This window comes from Oncorhynchus keta, chromosome 24 (genome assembly GCF_023373465.1).
Source record: "Oncorhynchus keta strain PuntledgeMale-10-30-2019 chromosome 24, Oket_V2, whole genome shotgun sequence".
NCBI lineage: Eukaryota > Metazoa > Chordata > Actinopteri > Salmoniformes > Salmonidae > Oncorhynchus > Oncorhynchus keta.
This window is the reverse complement of record NC_068444.1, coordinates 39130248-39154462: the sequence shown is the minus strand read 5'-3', so window position 1 is coordinate 39154462 and position 24215 is coordinate 39130248. Positions and strand designations below refer to the sequence as shown.

At 43.2% G+C, this 24215-nt stretch overlaps 1 protein-coding gene across 1 annotated transcript; it reads left to right on the top strand.

Moving 5' to 3' along the window:
• Positions 1-14772: 14772 nt before the first annotated feature.
• LOC118357530 (V-set and transmembrane domain-containing protein 4) lies at positions 14773-22315 on the top strand. Its single transcript, XM_035734719.2, has 8 exons — positions 14773-14949; positions 15926-16330; positions 18881-18934; positions 19132-19236; positions 19388-19421; positions 19533-19654; positions 20512-20576; positions 20824-22315. Exons 1-8 carry the CDS (start codon positions 14898-14900, stop codon positions 20947-20949), a joined length of 963 nt encoding a protein of 320 aa, XP_035590612.1. The 5' UTR covers positions 14773-14897; the 3' UTR covers positions 20950-22315.
• Positions 22316-24215: the final 1900 nt, after the last annotated feature.

Sequence of the window (24215 nt, the reverse complement as noted above, 5' to 3'; positions counted from 1 at the left end):
GGTTCACCTTCCAGCAGGACAATAACCCTAAGCATACTGCTAAAGCAACACACGAGTGGTTTAAGGGGAAACATTTAAATGTATTGGAATAGTCAAAGCCCAGATCTCAATCCAATTGAGAATCTGTGGTATAACTTAAAGATTGCTGTACACCAGCGGACGTGAGCTTACAACTCACTCGCCGGGCATTATTCTCTGAACTGTACATTGTGGCGATTGTCCTTTTCCTTCACCATAAGGGCTCAAAAGGCTTTTGGCATAGAGCATCCAAAACAACTGGCAAGTCCCATGACGGGGCAAGCTGTTAATCGATATATTCAAATATTATTAGAGGGAGGAACAGGTACAGCTTTGACACGACTAACTCATTTCACAACCAAGCTAGCTGTATCCAACCACCCTAGCCACCACCCTAGCTAGCCACCACCCTAGCTAGCTTCTGTGGTTTAACTTTGAAAATAAACGTTTTTTACTAACTACACAAGCTATCTTTTATAATCTGTCTTTTCCGAAATGGTATCCGGCCATAACACAGATTGCCACCGTCAAGGATAACCCACTAATCGCTAGCTACCTGACTAGTCTACCACACTAGATTTTCTGACAGCTAAAAACATAGCATCCCAGCTATGGCGACAAAAGCCACAGTGTCTGACAGTGAGAAGCTGAACACCCTGGATGCTGCGGTAGACCCAAAAGGCCTTTTAGGTCCCACCGTTGAGATGATGCCAAAACAGTGCGGGGAGGAGAAGAGGGAGGGTGAAGCCCTCCAGCTCTTCACCCAGGCTGCAGCAGGTCGACCCCTCTCAACATTTAAAATGCCCAGGCCCCCAGGCTGCGAGCCCAAGGCAGCAGAGAACCTCAGACCCTAAAGGCTCCTGGTCTAAGAATCCTCCCTTCCCACCCATGGTCCCAAGGAGCCTTCCGGCCCCTAACCCCACCCCGGGGGTAAGGAGGAAGAAACTGATGGCCTAGTAGTGTCCCCATTGCCAGAGAGGTGAGAACGGCCTCCTCCGAGTGCCGTTCTATCTCTTACGCCAATCCTGTTCCAGGGTGCAAGTTCCCAGGCACCTCTGTGATCTTTTCTGCGTACTGAACCCAAGTCTGTGGTCACAGAGTACAGCCCAAAGAGGAGAAGAGACAATGTCAGTTCACATTAAAAATGATACCACAAGCAAAACCAGGCTACAGGCCAAAGGTGAAGTCAGACATGTTGTTTCTCACAAAATCAAAACAAACAGGGTACCTACCTCCCTATATCTCCACCAGAGGAAGCTACCACTCCTTCTGGTGGTGATAGGCCACATAAGCACTCTTCCGGTGCGGGCCAGCCGCACATGCGCAGTACATCGTGGATTGTAGTACACCCTCCCTCCAACAGAGAGGGGTAAGCCAGGTATATGCAGTGTCAAACTGGGTGCAGGGCACAATAGACATGGGACGCAGACTGCAATTCGTTGCCACCCCGCCTCGATTCAAGTGAATCATACATACTCAGGCTCAGAGGAAATCAGTGTGTGGCTTCCGGGAAGAAATCACATCGCTAATAGGGGAAAGGGGCAGTAAGAAGTGTTTCTCCTGAGCAATGCCATTGCGGTTTTTGCTCGATTTTTCCTGGTTCCAAAAAAGGGGGGCGGCATACGCCCGAATCCTAGATCTACGTGCTTTGAACAGTCACATGAGAAAGTACACGTTCCGAATGTTGACACACACTGCTCTGTTACGCACCAAGGCGATTGGTTCATATATCCGTCGACCTGAGGAATGCTTACTTTCACATCTCAACATACCCTCCTAACAGGAAATTTCTCAGATTCGCTTTTCAAGCCGTTATTTCCCTTTCGGCCTCTCGCTGTCAATCAGGTTTTTACGAAGTGTACCAAGGCAGCCATAGCCCCAGTAATAGACAATTGGCTGCTGTGTGCTCGATCAAGACAAGATGTCTTAGAACACAGTCAGCTGCTCTTGGAACACCTGACATTTCTAGGTTTCAGAATAAACACAGTAAAGAGCGTTCTGATTCCCAAGAAGACAATCTCTTTCCTAGGTCTAACCTTAGATTCAGAATCATTCAAAGCTTGCCTCTCAGTCGAACGTATTTAAGAACATTCCAGAATTGCCTAGCACTGTTTTCACAGAACCTGGTCTCTTTAAAAACATGCCTACGGCTACTAGGTTTGATGGCACCGGCTTTAGTAGTCATTTCATTAGGACGCTTGAGGGAGGGTTCCAACACTGGGTCTCTTCTCTAGCTCTGAGCCCAATACGTCACAGACATCACTGTGTACAAATCTCCATAGATTGCATGGTAGCACTTCACTCACAGGGTGTCCAGATGGGCACTGTTTTAGCTGGAAAAGTAGTCACAACGGACGCATCTCTGTGGGAACCCCGTCTCCGTTCTACTCACATGAACAGCCGTGAAAGGCTTGCAGTGTCCCTAGCATTAAAGTTGTTTCTCGTCATGTTCTAGTCAGATTAGACAATACCACTGTTGTGGCTCACATAAACAGATAAGGGGGACTGTGACCCCCTCACTTACACACACTGGCACACAGACTGATTGTGTAGAGCAGTGTGTATCCCCAGTCACTGAGAGCTAGTCATGTACCGGGAGTGCTGAATCTGGGGGTAGATTTACTCTTCAGGGAAAACCCTCTATATGGGTAGTGGAAGCTCCACCCAGAGGTACCCAATCAGGTTTGAATGCACGTCGGCATTCCAAAAGTGGATCTTTATGCATCGATGGAGAATGAACTGTGTCCACTGTTTATTTCCCTGAGGGATTGGGATGCAACGATGGGAGTGGGCGTGTTGGCGTACTATTGGCCACGAGTCGTCCTTTATGCATCCCCACAACTGGCCCTGAAATCCCCCACCCTAGCCAGGGTGCAGGAGAAGTGTCTCTCTCATCCTAATAGCGCTGCATTGGCCAGAGAAACACTGGCTAGCTGAGATCATTCTACTACTATGCAGTCAACCGTGGACCCTCCCTCTGGGTCTTAACCTACTGTGCCACCCACCCGGAACGGTTGGCACTATGGGCTTGGCCCGTGAATGGTTCAAGTTGTACACTGCGGGGATTCCCCAAAATGTCATTTAGAATATTCAGAGTGCTAGAGCCTCATCCACCAGGTCAATTTATGATTGTAAATCATTGAGGAATGGTGCACTAAGTCACAGGCAGTGTAATTCCGGTGCTCTGTCCCGATAATCCTGTTGTTTCTACAGGAAATATTAGACAAAGGAAAGGCCTTTTCTACTATTAAGGTGTATCTGGCAGCTATTTCGGCTTGTCATGTGGGTTTTGGGAGCACGACAGCACGGCAAACACCCCCTTTTCGCCTGTTTTGTGAAGGTGTACGTCTTTTGCGTCCGCTGTCCAAACAGCTTGCCCCGTCATGGCCCTTACCAGTTGTTTTGGATACTCTATGCCAAAAGCCTTTTGAGCCCTTGGATCAGGTGGATCTTAAGATGCTTTCATTTAAGACAGCGCAATTACTTGCAATGGCCTCCGCCAAGTGTGTAAGTGGCATTCACTCACTCTCACTGCACTCGTCAAGTGCACAGTTAGGGTATCATTGCGGCCTAACCCTGCCTTTATCCCTAAGGTTATTAAGCCATCCATGATGTGAGTTCCCCTTGAGCTGATAGCTTTTCATCCCCCACCATTTTTCTCTCCGGGAACATCAACAGTCGCATATGTTTGTGTCCAATACGCACTCTGCATATCTAAATGGACAAGACTAAAGGGTTTAGATAATGTGTCCAATACGCACTCTGCATATCTAAATGGACAAGACTAAAGGGTTTAGATAATGTGTCCAATACGCACTCTGCATATCTAAATGGACAAGACTAAAGGGTTTAGATAATGTGTTCAATTGTTTGCCTGGGAAAAACCTTACACTGGTAAAGGTCTCACTGAACAATGCCTCTTCTGCTGGAAAGTGGGGGCTATCACTTTGCCCTACACAAGTAAGGGTCTTCAGTCTCCTGCTGGCCTACAGGTTCATTCCACTAGAGGAATGGCTACGTCCTGGGCTTTATTTAAGGGCATAATCTATCCAAGATATTTGGTCAGCAGCGAGTTGGGCTTCTCACTGCAACGACCCCAGATCTTCTGAGGGGCAGCGCCCATCTGTGTGATAAATCGCACGGGGCAGTCAGTTGTCAGGATAAGCTTGCCTGGCAAAAAAATGGGTCAGTATATCCCATAAGAGAAATACCGAAACTAATATTTGAAAGAGAACTTTAGGTTACCATCGTAACCCCGGTTCTCTGAAAGTATGAGTTAGTTATTTCACCACACCACCCTCCTTGCATTGAGCGAGGAAGTGGATGTGTTTTTTTAATGACTCCCAGATGCTGCGTCTGACCTTTTATAGGGTAATAGGGATGTTTGATGAGCTGTGCGCTCTTGCTGCGCAACAGGTGGCATTCCGGATCAAAATAGACTCTTTAGGCCTATGCATGCGATAGATAAATTAGTGATGAACTAACCTACTAACAGCCTAATTTGTGTTTATGACAGACCATATCAGCTACAGTAGGTATCAACAGTATTCACCTACTTTGGACGTATCACATTGTGTTGCATTACAACGTGGGATTAAAATAGATTTAATTGTGATTTTTCTTGTTGTTGATCTACACAAAATTCTCCATAATGTCAAAGTGAAACGAAAATGATACAAATGTTTACAAATTAAATTAAATAACAAAAATATAGAGGTTGGCTAAGTATTCACCCCTGCTGTTTAGGCAAGCCTAAATTTGTTCAGGAGTAAAATGTGGTTTAACAAATCACATAATAAGTTACATGGACTCACTCCATGTGACATCATTTTTGTATTTTTTAATGACTACCCCTTCCTCTGTCCCCCAGACCTACAAAACCTAACATCTGCAGTCCAGGGCACTGCATCTACAGACCCTGGTTCTATTCCAGGCTGTATCACAACCGGCCGTGATTGGGAGTCACATAGGGCGTCACACAATTGGCCCAGTGTCGCCGGGGTAGGCCGTCATTGTAAATAAGAATTTGTTCTTAACTGACTTGCCTGTTTAAATAAAGTTGAAATAAATCAAATAAATACAAAGACCAGAGAGATTTGGAAAGCCTCATAACGAAGGGCAGTGATTGGTAGATGGGTATCAATTGTAACGGCATCCGTTCGTCGAAAGAGAGTCGGACCGAAATGCAGCGTGGTGGTTACTCATGTCTTTAATGAAACAAATGACGATACATGAAATAACTTAATAAATACAAAAACAACAAACGGAACGTGAAACCTAATTACAGCCTATCTGGTGAACACTACACAGAGACAGGAACAATCACCCACAAAATACACAGTGAAACCCCGGCTACCTAAATATGGTTCCCAATCAGAGACAACGAGAATCACCTGACTCTGATTGAGAACCGCCTCAGGCAGCCAACCTAAGCTACACCCCTACTCAGCCGCAATCCCAATGCCTACAAAACCCCAATACGAAACACAACATAACACCCATGTCATACCCTGGCCTGACCAAATATATAACGAAAACACAAAACACTATGACCAAGGCGTGACATCAATAATCAATAACAAAACAGACATTACATATGTCTAAGCGTGGTCAAGTTAAAAATCATGCTGTGAATAATGTATTAAACCACCCAGACACATCAAAGATACAGTTCATCCTTCTGAACTGAGCTATGGGACAGGAAGGAAACATAGACCTCACAATGACCTAAATGACAGAGTACAAATATACAGAAACATGAATCCTGTATGCAACAAGGCACTAGAGTAATACTGCAACAACAACAAAAACACTTATAAGGAATATTTTGTTTTGGCCCAAATGCAAAGCCTGACATACTGTTTGGGGCAAATCCAACACAACACATCACTGAGTAATTGCCTCCTTATTTTAAAGCATGGTGGTGGCGCCATCACAGTATGGGTGTGCTTGACGTTGGTAAAGACTGGGGAGGTTTTCAGGATAAAAAATGTAAAAACGGGAAGGAGCTCAGCACAGGCAAAATCCTAGAGGAACGTCTATTCCACGTCGTTTCAACGTAATTACATTGAATGGACGTGGCGAATGTTACAGTTTTGACTAACATCTGCTTAAAGATCTATGGCAAGACTTGACAATTGCTGGCTAGGCATGTAGATTTTGATCCAGTTAAACACTAACCCATATCATTGCAATATACACCACACCGCAGGAGACTGCTGAGGGGAGGACGGCTCATAATATTGGCTCTTAACAGAGGGAACAAAATGTGATCAAACACATGGGACCCCATGTGTTTGATGTATTTGATACCATTCCACTTCAGCTTGTTTTGGAGACCCAGAAGGGAGCTGTTGCTGTTCTCCATGCTCCCGTCCTGCAGGTACCAGTGCATCAAGGCTCAGACAAACAGACTCCGAAACAGCTTCTATCCCCTGGCCATAAGACTGCTAACAACTACAGCCCCTACAGTATTCCTGCTACCAGTTACTTTTTTACCAGGGCGCCGATGACGTGGATGTCGATTAAGGCAGCCCCCCACGCCTCTCTGATTCAGAGAGGTGTTAAATGCGGAAGACACATTTCAGTTTAATGCATTCGGTTGTACAACTGACTAGATATCCCACTTTCCCTTTCTATTTTTGTGTTGTTACATGTTCTATTATTAACAATATTATTAATATTATCATGATCACTGCATTGTTGGGAAAGAGTTCACAGGGTAAGAATTTTACTCGACTGTTTTAAACCTGTTGTATCCAGTGCTCGTGGCGAATAAACTTTGAAACTTGAAACCCCACCTTGCTTTGTTTGGAAAGAGAAAGACAAACAGAAACAGACTGCCATATCCTGACATTCAAACACTGGCTTACACTCAAATACTTAGTCCAAGTGATCATAATTGGTTGCGAAAAGATGTGCTGAGCTGCAGGCGTATTATCTCATCTCATCATCAACCACGTTCTGAGCCAGATACAGGAAATGTTTATTTTTCAGTGTGACAGCGCCTTCCAAGCAGCTATCAGAATGAACAAGAGAAAATGGTAAAGAAAGACAAATGAGACGAAGATGCTACCTAACGGTCGATGTTTGTCTGTCATCACACTTGTTTTTACAATTGGTGAGTCCTGTATATGACTCCTTTATATTTAAATACTGTAAGATTGTATTTCGAATCACTGAAAAAACATAGTCTAAAATTAAGAAAAAAATGATAAGATTCAAAAACTGGAAAACCGTATTTGCATAATTTATTAATAGCAAATAACTTTAATATGGGTGTCTTGAATATTTTTGGAGTAAATTAGCCTAAATGATCAAGGTTGGAGAGTGCTTTTAAAACAGCCTGGTTGTTGTTCTGTTCGATTTGCAACAGACACTTCTTGCATTGACTTGTCTTTTGAGCAGAGAGAATCAACTAACCACCACTCTCAGATTGATAGCAAATATCTTCATAATGCGATTGCCTTCCATAATTCATGAGCCGTGCATTGCCTGATCAAGCTCCGAGAGTGTTTTTAAACAAGGCTTTGTTGCCTTGTGGTAATGATCGATCTACGACAGGCACTTTCCATGCGCGTTATGTACCACTACTCTCAGCTACAGTGAGCATGTTATGTCAGAGGTCTTGGTCCTCTCATGGCTGCCAATAGAATGTGACCAAGGAGAGTCTGCTGTGTGCAATATTGACTATCCAGTCTCCCAGTGCTAGTGGTGTGACCGTGACAGCGTTGGGTCTGTGTGTCTGGTGTTGGGTGGTGGGGTATTGTCATGTGCCCCATGTTGCCACATTATTGTTCACTCTATCTGGCAATCACAAGCTGTCAACAGATTCAGCCTCAACAAGGCTCTAAATTAGACATGTGAGCTCTGTTTATACATTTCCCTACACTGGAAGTCCGAACCATGAAAAACAGCCCCAGACCATTATTCCCCCTCCACCGAACTTTACAATTGCTCCTGGAATCCGCCAAACCCACTTTCGCCCATCAGACTGCTAGGTGGTGAAGCGTGATTAATCAATCCAGAGAACGCAATTCCACTGTTCCAGAGTCCAATGGTGGAGAGCTTTACACCACTCCAGCCGATGCTTGGCATTTCGCAGGGTGATCTTAGGCTTGTGAGCAGCTGCTTGGCCATGGAAACCCATTTCATGAAGCACCCGACGTACAGTTATTGTGCTGATGTTGCTTCCAGAGGCAGTTTGGAACTCAGTAGTGAGTGTTGCAACCGAGGAAACACGATTTTTACGTTCTATGCACTTCAGCACTCGGTGGTCCCTTTCTGTGAGCTTGTGTAGCCTACCACTCCGCGGCTGAGCCATTGTTGCTCCTAGATGTTTCCACTTCATAATAAGAGCACTTACAGATGACCGGGGCAGCTCTAGAAGGGCATAGTTTTTACGAACTGACTTGTTGGAAAGGTGGCATCCTATGACATCACTGAGCTCTTCAGTAAGGCCATTCTAATGCCAATGTTTGTCTATGGAGATTGCATGGCTGTGTGCTTGATGTTATACACATGCCAGCAACGGGTGTGGATGAAAGCCAAATCCACTCATTTGAAGGTGTGTCCACATACTTTTCTATATATAGTGTATGTGTTGAGAGATCTTGAAGCAGTTAGCGGTTGATTATATATATTAATTATTTTTGTGATAAGAATTTGATCAAATATTGGAGTTAAATATAACAGTTTAACTTTTAAGTGCCACCATGACTTAATTATCACTTAGCAGATACTCTTATCCAGAGTAATTAGTGTTAAGTGCCTTGCTCAAGGGCACGTCAACACATTTTTCACCTAGTTGGCTTTGGGATTTGAACCGGCATGTTGGTTACTGGACCAACACTTCTAACCTTCTAAGCTACCTACTACTACAGACATCATCGTGTTCAAGCTACAAAGACGCATGCAGTGCAAGCGTTTCTCTGCTCTGTCTCATCTCGGGCGCAAATTCACTGGTCTAATCTGTCTTGTCGACACGAGCATCCTATTTTCACAGATCAGTTTCATACTTACAGGAAGTTGTGGTGACCGTCTAAGACAGACATTAGAGAAGTGCATTAGCTTGTTCTATAACAAAGATGATCCCTGTGTTTCAGAGTGCATGTTGACACATGTGAGAGGAAATGACCTGGAAAGCAATGATGAACCAGGTAAAAAAGAAAATAGTTATGAAATATGTTGCTACCTCAAAATCCTCAAACCTATTACGCTATTGAGTCCTTTGACTTTCCGTAGACTGTCAGTTGAGAAAATGTACTTAGGCTCCTTCTGTAGGTGACTGATGCAGCTCAAACACAGACATGCCAACCAAGCCACACACGTATTACAATCCAATTCCGTTCCAAGCTTAACTAATGCAACTGCAATATTTCAAGTCAACACAGATCCAGCCAGAGACTGCCAACTGGGCACACACTGGTTCAATCAGCGCTGTTTCCACGTCATTTCAACAAAATGACATTAAACCACGTGTTATAGACGTTGAATTGACATCTGTGCCCAGTGGGTGGGGACATGACTGGAGCTATTTTTCATCAGCCTGAGGAACGAGTAAACACATTGCAACAGATTGCATCAAACAATTCTCACGTGTGAATTGGCCTATTGAGCAAAACAGGGAACTGGATATGTACTGTCTATTGCTGCTTTCACAACAGGTTGGCTCATTCTTTGTGTTTTGGTTTCTTAGATGCTACGTATGCTTTGATTGGAGCAGGAATTGGGCTCTTCTTTGCCATATGTTTTATTGGCAGCAAGCTCTACATTATAAAAAAACACATGCTTGATCTCGAAGCTTCAGGTAAGTGCACAAGCATAGTAGTATACCTGTATACTTTTCCACGTTTCTACAATGAATATGAATTCATGATATTTGTGAAACTGAAAAGTATTCTTCTTTTTTTTTTTTTTTTAGAGGAATCCGTAAAAACCCCATCTCATCAGTAAGTGGACTACTTGGAAATAAGTAGTCCTTCTGTGTTTTTTGTAAAAGAAAATCGGACATGACTGTGGTATCGATATACAACAAATGTGTGCTAAACTTACAATGTATGGTTTTGTTCCCTTTGCCAATAGAACTGCTTTTGTGGACATGAAGGACTTAAGGAGAGTAAGCGATGGATGAAGTGACAAGGATACCAAAGAATTCTGAAGATAAATGGAAATGTTTTGGGCATGGAAATGTAAATAACAATTGCATGATGTGTGAGTTGGAAGTGTCTATAAACATGTGAAAGTGGAGTCTAGACATTAGTGTTTGGTCTGCCTGTGGTCAAGGATAGCTATACAGTATACTGTAGCCTGGGCAAAGGCCTGGACTACATGCGGCCCGTGGAATCATGCTTAGATCACATAAAGAATTTGCGATGGTAACAAAAAAAAAACATAGTTGTTATTCAAATTAAAAGTCCAATGAATACTCAACTTTGTATAATGCTTTAACTCCCACCGCTTGGGGGACATTTATTTTGAAGGCATGTAATAAATAACATCTGCATGAGGACAGACAGTGACTGACAGGCTCCCACACACACGTCACAGTTACAAATAGTAGCTAGCTAGAAATTTGCTCAAAAATGAATTTGTCAAAAATGTAAAAGAAAAGGAAAGTAGACCATGAACGTTGGGTGTTCCAGCAAGAGTGGACATCGAAATAGTTCTTTATTGACGTATCAGGGAACGCTGTGTGCTTAGTGTGCAAAGACAGCACTTCCAGACGAAGCATGCAGAGAAATATAGGAATATGTCTTCTGAGCAGAAGGCAAGTGCATGGAAAGAGTTGCTTTCTCAGTTGCAAAAGCAGCAAGGACTTTTCACAAAACTGCATTCAGCAAACGCCGGAATTGCGAGAGCTAGCTATGTACTGTCCCACAAAATTGCTAAACATAGCAAGCCATTCGCCCCGGGGGCGAGTTCATTAAATCATTTTGAATTGACTCTGCAGCAATACTTTGCCCAGACAAGAAAGAGCTGTTTGAAAATATTTCTCTGTCAAGACGAACATTGACCCGGTGTGTTGAGGACATCGCAGGGAATATGGTACACCAGTTGAAATACAAGGTCAAGGATTTCACCTATTTCCCTGTGGCCCTGGATGAGAGCAGTGATGCACGTGACACGGGGCAGTTGTTGATATTCTCCCGAGGCTTAACCCCATACTTTGAAATTACAGAGGAGCCTGCTTCAGTGCAACCGCGGGGAAAGACTTATTGGCGGAGGTTAATAAGTGTGTGGCAAAGCTGGGACTGAGTTTTGAAAAGTTCTCCAGCGTGACCACTGATGCGTGCCCAAACCTGACAGGAAAAAAACATTGGCCTTTTGAAAAGGACACAAGATCAAGTAGCTGAGCTAAACCCAGATCAGATAATTATTTTCCTGCATTGCATTATTCACCAGGAGGTGCTCTGGAAATGTGTTTTGAAAATGAGCCAAGTTGTGGATATTGTTACTAAAGTGGGAATGAGAGCAACATCTTTAAACCACAGGCAGTTTGTCTCACTGAGAAGGGTGTGGAACCTGAAGTCGGGGGATTGCTGAGTTTTTGCAAATGAAACGAGGAACATATGTGGATTTCCCTCAACCGCAAGATAAAGAATGGTTGACTGATTTTGTCTTCACCGTGCACATCATGGCCCTCATTAATGAATTGAATTCCAAACTACAAGGGAAGGGCCTTTTAGCACATCAGATGTACAGCCTTGTCAAAGCCTTCAAGGGAAATGATTCCTCCTGACCTGCCGAGTAGATGCCAACAATCTCACCCACCTTCCGACACTACTAGTCTGTTTCCTATCAGATGACCAGCGGGAGAAGTATACATCGCTGCTGCTGCGTGCTTTGAACGGTAAGTTTTCTTGTCGTTTTGAGGATTTCAAAGTGTTGGAAAAGGACATGCTGTTGGTTTCCTCTTCTTTCACTTTCAATGTGGATAACGCTCCCACTGACCTGCAACTTGAGCTTATCGATCTTCACACTGATGCAGTGATTGGAAAACTATTCAAAACAATGTCACTGACAAGGTTCTTTCTATGAGTCTCTCGATGAACAAAACTTTCCAAAGATTAGGAGTCAAGCTCAGAAGATGTTTGTACTGTTTTGGGTCAACCTATGTATGCAAGAAAGAGAGAGAGCTCAACATTGTGACATTTTCAGTGATGAAATATAACAAGTCAAGGCACAGATCATCTCTGACTGATTCTCACCTCTCAGAAATCCTGCACATAGCGACGTCAGAAACTATACCTCACTTCACCGCTCTAGTCAATGCCCAACAGAGACTTTACTCCTCACACTGATTGAGTAGTTTAAATGTAATGTTGAGCTCTCTCTCTTTCTTGTGTTCTTGTGCATACCCCGTTAACAAGATTTCTGTCCGTGGTGCTGAATACACAGTGTACTTTTCCCCTCATGTGGTTCATTGCATGTTTAATAATGAAAATACCTACCAAAAGGAGAACATAGATGTGGTTTATTTCTGTGCATGTCAAAAAAGTAAAATAAGTATCAAAGCTGGATGTGATTTACAGTAGATATATCTAACAGCACTGTCATACACATGATGTATATTCCTGTAATAAGATTCTGGCCCACGATGGCAAAAATACATTCTAACGTGGCCCTCCGTGGAAAATAATTGCCCAGGCCTGCTCTAGTCAATATTCAGGGCATAAGAAGAAATTCCCTTGACCACGCCCACAAATTGGGGAAACCAAACCATCTACCCCATTGACCCCCATTGAAAAAGAGCCAACTACTTTGTATATTTTTTGTTATATACAGATATTAAAAACTATGCCGAAAATCTGCTGTGTCATACAATGTACATCAAACCAGGTTAAAAAAAATCCCGGTCTACGGTTTGCAATGCTCCCAAGTAGGGAAATAAAGCCTAGCTTCAGGCTATTACTAGGTGTAAGGAGGGTGGGAAATTGTGGGACCCGGTGTCCAAGTACACGTCTGTGCAGAAAACATTTAATCCCAGATAAGACATTTTACTTGTTTATTATAGTCTGTATGTTATTTCACTCACTACTTGTAGCTGTATAGTCCATTTGAGGTGTTGTTGGTCTTGGCGAGCTAGTTAGCACTCACTCGGTAGTTAGCGCCGTCATGGAAAACGACTGATATCGAAAAGATCTGTTCCCCAGCCACTGCCTACAATTATATAAGGCCTGGATATATCAGGTAGAAGTAGATGTTGGGGTATATGAGACTTCTGGCCACTTGGTGGGGTCATTAGACCAGCTCGTTTCTGGCAGGTTGAAGGGGCATTAGGGAAGCCCTACTCTAGTATGAACACTCGGGAGCCAGGCAATGTTGATAAGTCTTCTTCATATATGTTGTACTTTTCTAAAACAAACAGACAATAAGTACCATTACGTTTGAAAAAGGTCAAGTTTTTGCTGTGAGCCAATCAGGTAACCAAGCTAGTGTAACGGATGTGAAACGGCTAGCTAGTTAGCGGTGGTGCGTGCTAAATAGCGTTTCAATCGGTGACGTCACTTGCTCTTAGACCTTGAAGTAGTGGTTCCCCTTGCTCTGCAAGGGCCGCGGCTTTTGTGGAGCGATGGGTAACGATGCTTCGTGGGTGACTGTTGTTGATGTGTGCAGAGGGTCCCTGGTTCGCGCCCGTGTATGGGCGAGGGGACGGTCTAAAGTTATACTGTTACACTAACCACAGGTTGTTTTCCCCCAAGGTGGGCGGGGCCAATGTCAGCCAACACGTCTGTCAATATACTTCCCACAAGGGGGCAGTATTGATCACTCCATAACAAAGCAGCTTGCCTAAACTCTCACTCCACAACTCACTTCTCTGCGCTCCAAAGCCCCACATGCATCTCTCGCATCTGAGCGCAAGAAGGATCTTGTTAACATGCCGGTTTACTTTAATTACCCTGCAACCACGTCAGTCTCAGACCTAACTGCCTTCCGTTGAACAGACATAGACTTAGATTTATAGGAACACTTGAACACTTAATTGCTGAGAGCCTGAAACCACTGTAAGAATTATAACCCCCCCCCCCTAGTGAAAATAGAGAGAGTGTGTGTGTAACAGAGAATACTACACAAACGTCAGATGCATTTATAAGTGTACTTCATAGACGTGCTTTAGCAGTGAATATACAGTAACTGTGCTCTATATAGTGTCTTCTCAGACTTGCAAAGTTTCTGGGGATGCTGCCAAGCTCAGCCTTTTCTATCAAACTCACAACTCAGATGATCGGATGAAGAAATAGCAATCCAAGCATGGATAGAATATGAGTCCAAATATTAGAAACTATTATGGTGACTGCATGAATGCAGTCCTGTTTGATCTAAAGAAGGGTGAATGTGTGAATGAAACTCTTGTGTGTCTATAAAGCCTTTCCCTAAGAGAGGAGTCGACTATGTTCCAAAACAGAGCTGCCCTCACAAAGTCCTGCACAAAGATTCTCTGTGGGCTCTAGTTACACAGACAGAGACAGCGCTGATCTATCCTCCTTCATTATCTGTCTCTCTGTGCGTGTGCGTGCGCGCGTGTGTGTGTGTGTATCAAAACTGGTCAGAGTAGTCTGCTCTGCTCTAGTCCACAGCTGGAAGTGTGATACGTCGGCGTCAAAAGTAAAGCACCCAACACACTCCCTCCTCCCTTCCTCCTGCACAGGAAATTCCATTTCCCACATTCTGCTAAGCAGAGGAGTAAAGTGGGGTGGGGTAGTGTGAAAGAGGGAGGGGCGAGGGGGGTGGTTCCAAGCAGAAACAGAAAAAGTCCTGTTTCATATTACACACAAATGGCGTAAAAAAGAAAAGAAAGGGGAAGAGGGATCCTGAGCTGAGGCTCTGTTCTTTGGGAAACATTGAACTGCCTTTTATGGAGGCTGCTGGTCTGGAAAATGAAGATCTCGTCAGTGGTCATACTTCTCCTTACTAGAGTGTTCATTGCCGGTAAGCAACTTTCTACTTCTATTTAGGTGGCTGGGCTATAGAGGAAAATTGTGATTTTAGGTCAGTATGTCATGATATGAAATTTGGCAATACTTTGAAATGGTGAGAGAGAGAGAGAGAGAGAGAGAGAGAGAGAGAAACTCACTACGGTAACGACATAAAAAAAATTGGAAAAACATTTGTTGAAGGGCTAGTCGACTTTTTATTAAATGAGTGAGTGTCAGTTGGCAGTGAAATAATAAGTTGTTATGACAGGACAATTGCAAGTGTAATATAGTCTTTATTTTTGTGCAATGTTGAAAAATAACTGTAAACTGAGAAATTGGTGGTTTCCCTTATTTTTGTTGAAAACGATCATTGCAATGTTTGTAGTTTGCTTTTGACCCATTTATTGTGAGTTTGTGTGACTCTTTCATAAGATGCAGCTTAACACTCTAGCTAAATAAATATATCTAACAAAATATAATTTTCGTCTAGAAATGAATAGTACTTTTTATACCGTGTTTTCATGGCTTTGAGTGTCACAGAAATATGCTTACTGCTAGTGGAAAATTAGGATTATGAAATGACTCTCTGTTGAAAAAAACAGATGTTGCTTTTGTCATGGAATAAATGAGGCCCTAAAGTATATTCCTTAATATTTCTTCCTCTTAAAATGGATATATACTTGCACTTAAGTCAAGAACCACTTTCACATGACTCACCCACAGACATAAATACAGTAGGAAAGAGATACTGTGTATCTTACTGTTGATCAAAATCAGAACAACAGATAAGGATTATCTATGAATCTCGGTCAACATTTATTCTTCCAACTCCTTCAAGGTCTTCACACACCTGCCTAGGCTCTTGATGGCTCTTATACCCTTTGCACACAATGAACCAACCAAAACCCTACGGGTTTCAGCTCAAAAGGGTATTGATGTCACATCTACATCTTTATACATATTCTTTATGCGTGTGCTATATCTTTCAGAAGTGTGCCAGGCCATCAATGCCACCATCACCCCGTTCCCCTTCACGGTGGCCCAGGAGGGCGAGAACATCACCCTGACCTGCCAGGTGTCCCATAGACGACGCTCTAGCAGCCTGCCCGTGGTTAAATGGACCTTCCGGCCCGAGCATTCTTCCAGCGACGAAGAGCTCCTCATCGCCAAGGTCAACATGAGAAAGGCCAGGTTCTATGGGAACTATACAAAGAGCTTCCCCAGGCCTAAGCTGAAACTGACAGTGGTCAAGCAGGGGAGGATTTTCGACCTGCTCATTATGAACATCTCAGCGGAGGACCGAGGACTCTACATATGCCGGGTGCAGGAGTTCAAGAGGCACCAGAGCCGATGGAAGGCGTCAACGAACTGCACGGCCGCCACCGAGCTCCGAGGTAACTATGGATTTCGGTGTAGCACTGTGTGCAGTAACAGACAACTGACCAAATCTAGGATTCATCGGTCAGGAGAAGGAGGAGATTGTGTCATGTGTAATGAGAGGTCCTGTTTTTTTTTTTAATTGTGGAAGGGAGTTCAATAGTTTTGAACACGCTTGAGAAGAAGCAGTATTTCATAGCAATAAATTACATGGCAGCTGGTGGTTGCAGGGCTTTGTTATGCTGGAACGAGAAGATGGAGTATATTTTCGTCTCTGACGACAATGTCTGCCCTTCAGTTCGGCCAGTTCGATGCACATTACATTCTGTGAAAGGATCTAAGCAACATGCACAGTAGCGAGGCAGATGCAATTTCACTTTCTAAGCAATTACTACAGTGCTTTGAGTAAATTCAGATTGAACCACTTTTTCCGTTTTCCGTGGAATAATTTGTGCCGGCTGTGACATTTGACTGTCTGTTATAGCCAAGTCTGAGCCAGAGCAGACCGACTAGAGCAACACCAGAGGAAATGAACACCGGCACCATCACCACCAAACAGATACTGTCTTTGGCTACTGCCAGGAGTTTCCCTCCCCTAAGTATTGTACACACATACAATCGTGGCAGGAAGTGAGTGAATTCGAGAGTGATAGAACAAGAGATAGTTGTAGTATGAGGCTCCCCAACGTCAGAGCGTCTATGTTGTCGAAGGTTGTTGGTTGAATAGACAACTGTGTAGTAGTGAGTATGTAAGAGAGATAAGAACACACCATAACCTCACTCCACGGCCAGTTTGAATTGTCGCCAATGGTGCTATCGAATTGGATCCTTTTCTATAGCTATAACAGGTTTGTATATTGTCAAACAGACAGTCACATGTGTTGGCGAGGCAGGGGGCCCCAGGTTTTAGGTGGGGTAGGTCAGTTTACCCTGAGATGTACTCAGAGAGGGAGGAAGCTAATACTTCTAAGCTAGCACACTGATTGATTGATTTCACGTTGGCTCAATACCTGCCTCGATTCCTTTGGTCTTACGCCATACATCCTACTCTGTCTCAAATCCAGGAATATGGTAGGCTATGGTATACAACCCAAAAGATCATAGGGTTTGATGGTTTAGGGAAAACAAACTGAAAACAGCATGAAGTAAGGCCTCTTTCTGGTGTAAACCCCTATAAACCCTGAGATATTCGGACAACGTGTGCGTGGGCTGGGAGATGTTGTGCCTTTTTAAAAATGTTTGTGGTGAAACAGATGTGGTTTGTGTTGAAGTGTAGGAGCATCAGGGTCCTCTATTACTCTGGGTCCTCCGTGGGTCAGGGTTTAATATGGGCATGTGTAAAAACAGAGCTCCGAGAATGAGGCCACCATTACTTTTTCACGGGCCTCACAGTGAGAAAGAGGGTGGTGAACAGAGGGCAAAGAGAAGTGAAGAAAGAGGACGTGAAAGTGAAGGAAGTTTTGAAGGTGTTTGTAATGACGATTGTATGGATCATCACTCCGTACTCGTATTCACTTATTATTATTTATTTTTTTCTCTACATTTCATTAATACCCTGAAGTAGCCCAAAGTGACCCATTGAATTTGTCTATTGATTGCGGAAGACAGTATTTATCCCTTATTAAACAGAATACAAATCTGTCTTAGGGATGCTATTCATTCAATATGTGTTGCTCTGTGCTGTCAAAGTGGGGATACATACGAGAGACCTATCAAAATGAAAGGGGGAGCCCATGTGAATGGAATCAATTGAACAGCGAAGTGAATTTGGTTGAATGTTTCCAAATGCCATTCAAAAAGAGCCATAAATGGATGACATTTTTAAAGACACTTCTTTGGCTGGATGCAGTGCTAGAGCTTTATATTATTCCAGCATGTGCAGCTGGCCTCCTGGCACAGTGCTTAATGTCCTATTCAAGTCACACTGTCTGATTCATGGCAAAGAAGTCTTCTGCGCCACAACACGCTTCATTTTTGAACAGCAACAAAAGAATGCATGGCCAACAGTGGCTCTACCTGGAATGATACAGGAACGTGCTGAAAGAGTTTGTGACCTTTATCTACAGCAAGTACTGTACATACTTGGCGACCACAACAAGAGAAAATCCAGAGCCAAGTCTCCTCCTCTTATCTATGTCAGACTAATGTTTCCAAATAGTTGAATGTGGGACATACATATGGTTAGCCCAGTCTAAAGCAAGTGCTGGTGGTTTAGCGATGAGGTAAATGCTCTAGAGGTAAGCCCTCTAGACAGGCAGACACTCAGCCGGGCTTCAGCCCACTAGCTCTGGCGGCTAGCTAAGCTAAGTATGGCTGTTGTGGGTGGGAGAGGCTAGCCTGGCTGTCGTCAGCTGCTTGCGGTTTGGGGTATTTCAGGATGGCTTGGTGGGTGTTAGCTACCACGAGCCAGTGATTCAAGAAGTGAATCTGGAGGAGAGGACAACATCGATACTGTCATCCTACGCCAGCCCGCCTACAATTAGAGGTTTTTAAACTGTGTACACTGTATAATCAGGTGGAACGGTAGCCACACTGATTACTATGGACGTTCTCTTGTTTCCTTCCAGTACATGTCCTACCAGTGACCAAGGCCAAGGAGAGTCTGTGGAGTCTGTTTGAAGGTAAGAACATGACTCTGGTGCTCTGCATTGTTCTTGTACTAAAATAGCACAACCACAAGAAGCATGCCTAAATGGATGGACATGGATATTTTAAGGGTATGTCAAAACAAGTGACTAACGACAGAAACACGGGTCTTCAGGGTAGCACGTCTTCTGACTTGAAAGATGACTCATCTGGTTGGTTTTGTGTGTTCCAGACATGTACCTGTGCGCTGCGCTGATCTGCTCTGTGGGACTGGTGTGCATGTGCATGTTCACCGTGGTGGTGACCTGCCAATATGTCCAGAGGAAGAGGTTAAAAGGTAAGTAAACAGACCATGAAATAACTAGTCTGGGCCGCATTGACAGATCATTTAAAGTGAATGGACAAGGCAACCGAACTCTTGTTTTTTGACGACACGGCAGGATGTGTTTCCCCATCATGCGCCAACGTTTCGTCTCATTGTCTTACAGACAGCTACCATTTGGTCAAGAGCCCTCAGAACAGGTAGGCTTCTTTACAATCCAAATACAATGTGAGCTTTATTGTAGATAGTATGGTAGCCTACACACAGAATCTGATCTGGCCTAATTCTGCTATCAAAATCTCTGTCTGCAGTTCAGGGGAGACGGTGACCAGTCTAGTCAGTGTGTCTCCTGCCCTGCCCAAAAAGCAGAGGAGGTACAGGAGGAAACGTAGCAAAGAGCAGTCCGAGATACCACCAGAGATACCAGCTAAAGGTAAACGGACAGCCTCTCTGGCACAGGACATCCCATCACATTTGTACCATATTTACACGCAGGGATGCTTTCTTAGGAACGTAGAAGCCTATCTTCATACCCACCCGTTGGGTATGTGGCCTGGGGGAGGGAATGGGGTTAAGGTGACCATCATAGAGGAGTTCACTTAACACTGTTGTATCTGATTCCTGATATTAGATTCCTGATATTAGATTCCTGATATTAGATTCCTGATATTAGATTCCTGATATTAGATTCCTGATATTAGATTCCTGATATTAGATTCCTGATATTAGATTCCTGATATTAGATTCCTGATATTAGATTCCTGATATTAGATTCCTGATATTAGATTCCTGATATTGCTTCTACTTGCTACCATCACGCTGTATCTTTTTAGAGTCTATATATGGTTCTACACTATACTGTATGTGTTGGTATAGAGAAACTGGCCAAAGAGCGAAGCAAGTTCTCAGTCTGTTTCCAGGAATAGTGCACTGTTTACGGTCAACGTATTATGCAAGACAGCAGATTCTAAGTAGCATTTGTTCCTGATGATAATACTTTGGTTCACCCTTGAGATGAATAGGTTTGGCAGAGTTTAAGGGATTCGTCTGTCTCACAAGCAGTTCAGGTCATGTCGTAGTCGTCTGAATGCCCTTTGCGTAAAGCATTGTATGTATGTTCAACTCTGCTTTGATGTCTGCTTCCATCACTAATCAATGACAGGAGAGGCTTGGTAAACATTGTGGACGGAGACAATTGTGGTTCTGGGTTTTGGTTTGGGGGCGGCATGTTTCTTGTTACACAGACAATGTGTTCCCTCTCTGCATAGTGATCATTTCATTCCTCCACAGCACCCATTGCAGACAAAATCCGAAAACCCAAACTTTTAAAGGCGCAGCCGAGGAAAGTGGTCTTAGTAAGTTTCCTGCTTCTTACGTACAACGTGTTAGGCAACAGGTACATTATTTATGTAGAGGGCTGTCCAGAAATCTAACATTCCTTCGTTGTTTTACTTTAAGTTGTACTTTATTTTATTGGTATGTGTATGTGACTACTATCCCAAGGTAATTTTGTCCAGAATCCTATTGTAATAGACACAACATGAATAACTCAATTTACGAGTCTGGTCTTCACAGGATTCCTTTTCTTCTTGTCCCTTGCAGCCGAAGATTGCAGAGGAAAGCCTGACTTACGCAGAGCTGGAGCTGGTCAGGCCTCTGCCGGACAACAAAGCCTCGTGCACAGGCACTGTATATGCCGAGATCTTCTTTAAGGAGAGGCAAGTGTGAGAAACACACCACTAATATCTTTAGGCTGTAGCTCATGTACATGTTATATTTATGATCAGTATTATTATTTCATATTGTGTATTTCAGTCAACGGTGGGAAGTCGCTTTTCTTTACAAAGTCCAAATTAGATGAGATACAAATGTGTTTAGTATTTTGAAAATGTTGAATTTTTATTTTACACGAGACATCTTATATTCTTTTTTTTTTTGTTTTGTTTTTTAATGTTCAACCCAAATGCCTTATCCCCCAAAAACATCTGCATGATGTCTGTCATGTTCCGCTATGTAATTACCGCAGTACTTCAGCTGCAAAGCTTGACATTAAAGGCAATAATTAGCCACCTGCCCTCAGGAGATAAGTTTGTGCTATCACGCCAGCGCTTTCAACTGGTGCCAAAGTCAACGGGCTCTTGGGACACACTGTACCCAGAGCTGTGATCAGCTTGTGATGGAGCAATTTAACAAGCTGCAAACTAAAGGCCTTGTTTGGTTTCCCTTGTTATATAGCACCAGTGAACACGTCTCACCTGAAGATGACATAGCACATCGTTAATGAAGGTTGTTTTGTTTGTAGTTATTGTAAGAACTACGCCAATGACCAAATGCCATATCGGTATCTCTCAACAGCTGAGATTTGTCTTCTGGTTTGAACTTTTCCGTGAATATAAGTGTGTGTAAAAATGCTTAGTGAATTGTTTTCGCTGTTTAATGACCCCTTGGATTGAACCATGGAAAAGCGAGCAAAACACCCGGATTTTCTTTCTCCCCCAGTGAACTTGAAACGCCAGACATCTAGGCACCATAACCATGCCCTCCCCCCATCTTTCTCTCTCTATCATACATGCAGATCTATATATCTATAATCCCCAGAGTGGGATTGTGCATTGAGACGATTCCACACGCAGGAGAAACCAAATCTCTTCCCACATACATTGACCACAGCGAACTCTTATCTAAATCTATCGATACAAATCTACACAATGACTCAAAGTAAACCTCCGGGGGTGAGAGAAACTTTAGAGAACCTTTTTTTAAACTGTGAAAAAAAAAAAATGAAAGTCTCCTCCAAACCACATTGGACTTAATGGGAGGCCACTGCATATGGACCACTAACTAGAACCATGTGTGAACGCTGAACTCTGCACTTTTCCTCTGCCGTTTGTTTCAAGCAGAGAGTGCCGTCCTCTGCACTCATTAACATTCCGCTCCATTCCATTTGGAGCTCCCATGTTGTTGTTGTTGTTGTTGTTGTTGTTGTTGTTTTGCAATTGAATTGACATACGAGCGTTTGTGCATGTAATGTATCATGTGTGAATCATGTGCTGTATAAACATCGAGCGGATATGTACGGTCAGTGGTTGTTTAATCACGTCTTTTCCTTGTGCTTTCTTTCAAACCTCCGTAGGATATCACATCGGTGAAAAGTCAATGACAATTCACGATGCTGTGAGGAAAAACGGAAAATAAACAAGTAGGAGTAGAAGACAAATTAGAGATATTGTGGTTTGATCATACCTCCATATTTGCTTAATTTGGGGAAATGGGAGGGATATATAAATATATAGAGAGAGAGATATATATATATATATATATATATATAGAGAGAGAGAGAATAGGTAGTGAGTGACTTTAAACGGTGCCTCTCTGGTCTGCACTCATATTAAACTACTGAAGTCACCTAAAAAAAGAAAAACAAAACATGATCAGATCTCAAGTCTCCAGACATGATGACGTTTCTGAATTGCAGAGCACAGTAAACCGAGTGTAAATCAGGGGTCTACCAGTAGCTCGCAGCCCACCTATGAGTAGATCGCCAAACAATTCTGAAAGTACATGCAATTTGACAAGTAATCAGACCCCACAAGCTCCCAGCTACTATCTAATCAACGCAACATTGACATTATGCCACCCATGGTTAGCCACTATTGGCTCAAAAAGCCAAACCTAACACAATATCTGCCAATTCATTTACAGTCATACTGCCCCTGTCTGTCTTTTCTATCACTCTGTGTGTAGCCAGTTGATGTCATATCCATCTTGTGGGTTGACAGAAATACTTTCCCCAACACCTTCTCATTGAAATGTTAACTTAATGGCTTACCTGGCAGAAGTATATCATGTGTATCTATTATTTGTTATTTGTTAAGTTAACTTTGTCATGAAATGAGCAGCAGCAGCAGTACAGAACCATCGCTACACCGGCACATTAGAAGGCACATTCCTCACTTGCTAGATGCACAATTAAAGGGTCAGATGCGCAACTAAAGGGAAAGTACTTTAGTCTAGTTCTCTTCCAGACCAAAATGGCCTTCTGATGTGACGTCATCTTTTACTGCAGTGGGCTAAATCTGGGTCAACACAGAGTGTTTCTTGGTAGTCTTAAACAAACCTGCTTTGAAACAGAAGTATACTACACCTCACACACATGGTTATGGTCTTAAAAACAGAAGACACCTGTAACATGTCAGATAAAGAGTTGAAATATATTCAATTATGAGTTTGCATCCCAATATTACACTTCATAGACATCACAGAAGACAGAAATATAAAAACACTGGATGTTTCAGGCAGGTTTTTTAAAATCATGTTAATTGATTATGAAATTATGACAAATATGAATAACAGTCCACCCATGAGGCCACTAGAAGGCGATTTAGTCATTTGGTACCCATTGACATGGACTCAGAACATCCAGTTTCTGTCACGCCCTGATCTGCTTCACCTGTCCTTGTGTTTCTCCACCCCCCTCCAGGTGTCACCCATCTTCCCCATTACCATTATTATTATAGTGTTTATACCTCTGTTCTCTGTTCATCTGTTGCCAGTTTGTCTTGTTTGTCAGGTCAACTTTTCCCCAGTCTCTCTTTTCTCGCCCTCCTGGTTTTGACCCTTGCCTGTCCTGACTCTGAGCCCACCTGCCGTCCTGCGCCTTTAACCCTACTCTGGATTATCGATCTCTGCCTGACCTGACCCGGGGCCTGCCTGCAGTCCTGTACCTTGGCCCCACTACTCTGGATTATCGACCCCTGCCTGCCTTGACCTGTCGTTTGCCTGCCCCAGTTGTTGCAATAAACATTGTTACTTCAACACAGTCTGCACTTGGGTCTTATCTGAAACCTGATCCTTTCATTGTTTCTCTATGAACAATTGTAATTTTGAGAGTGAAAAATGGAATAAAAATCTGAAACCAGGAAAAATATAACAGAGAAAATATAATTTGGGAAAATATAAAACAGAAAACATAGTGCACTACTTTCTCTTGTACA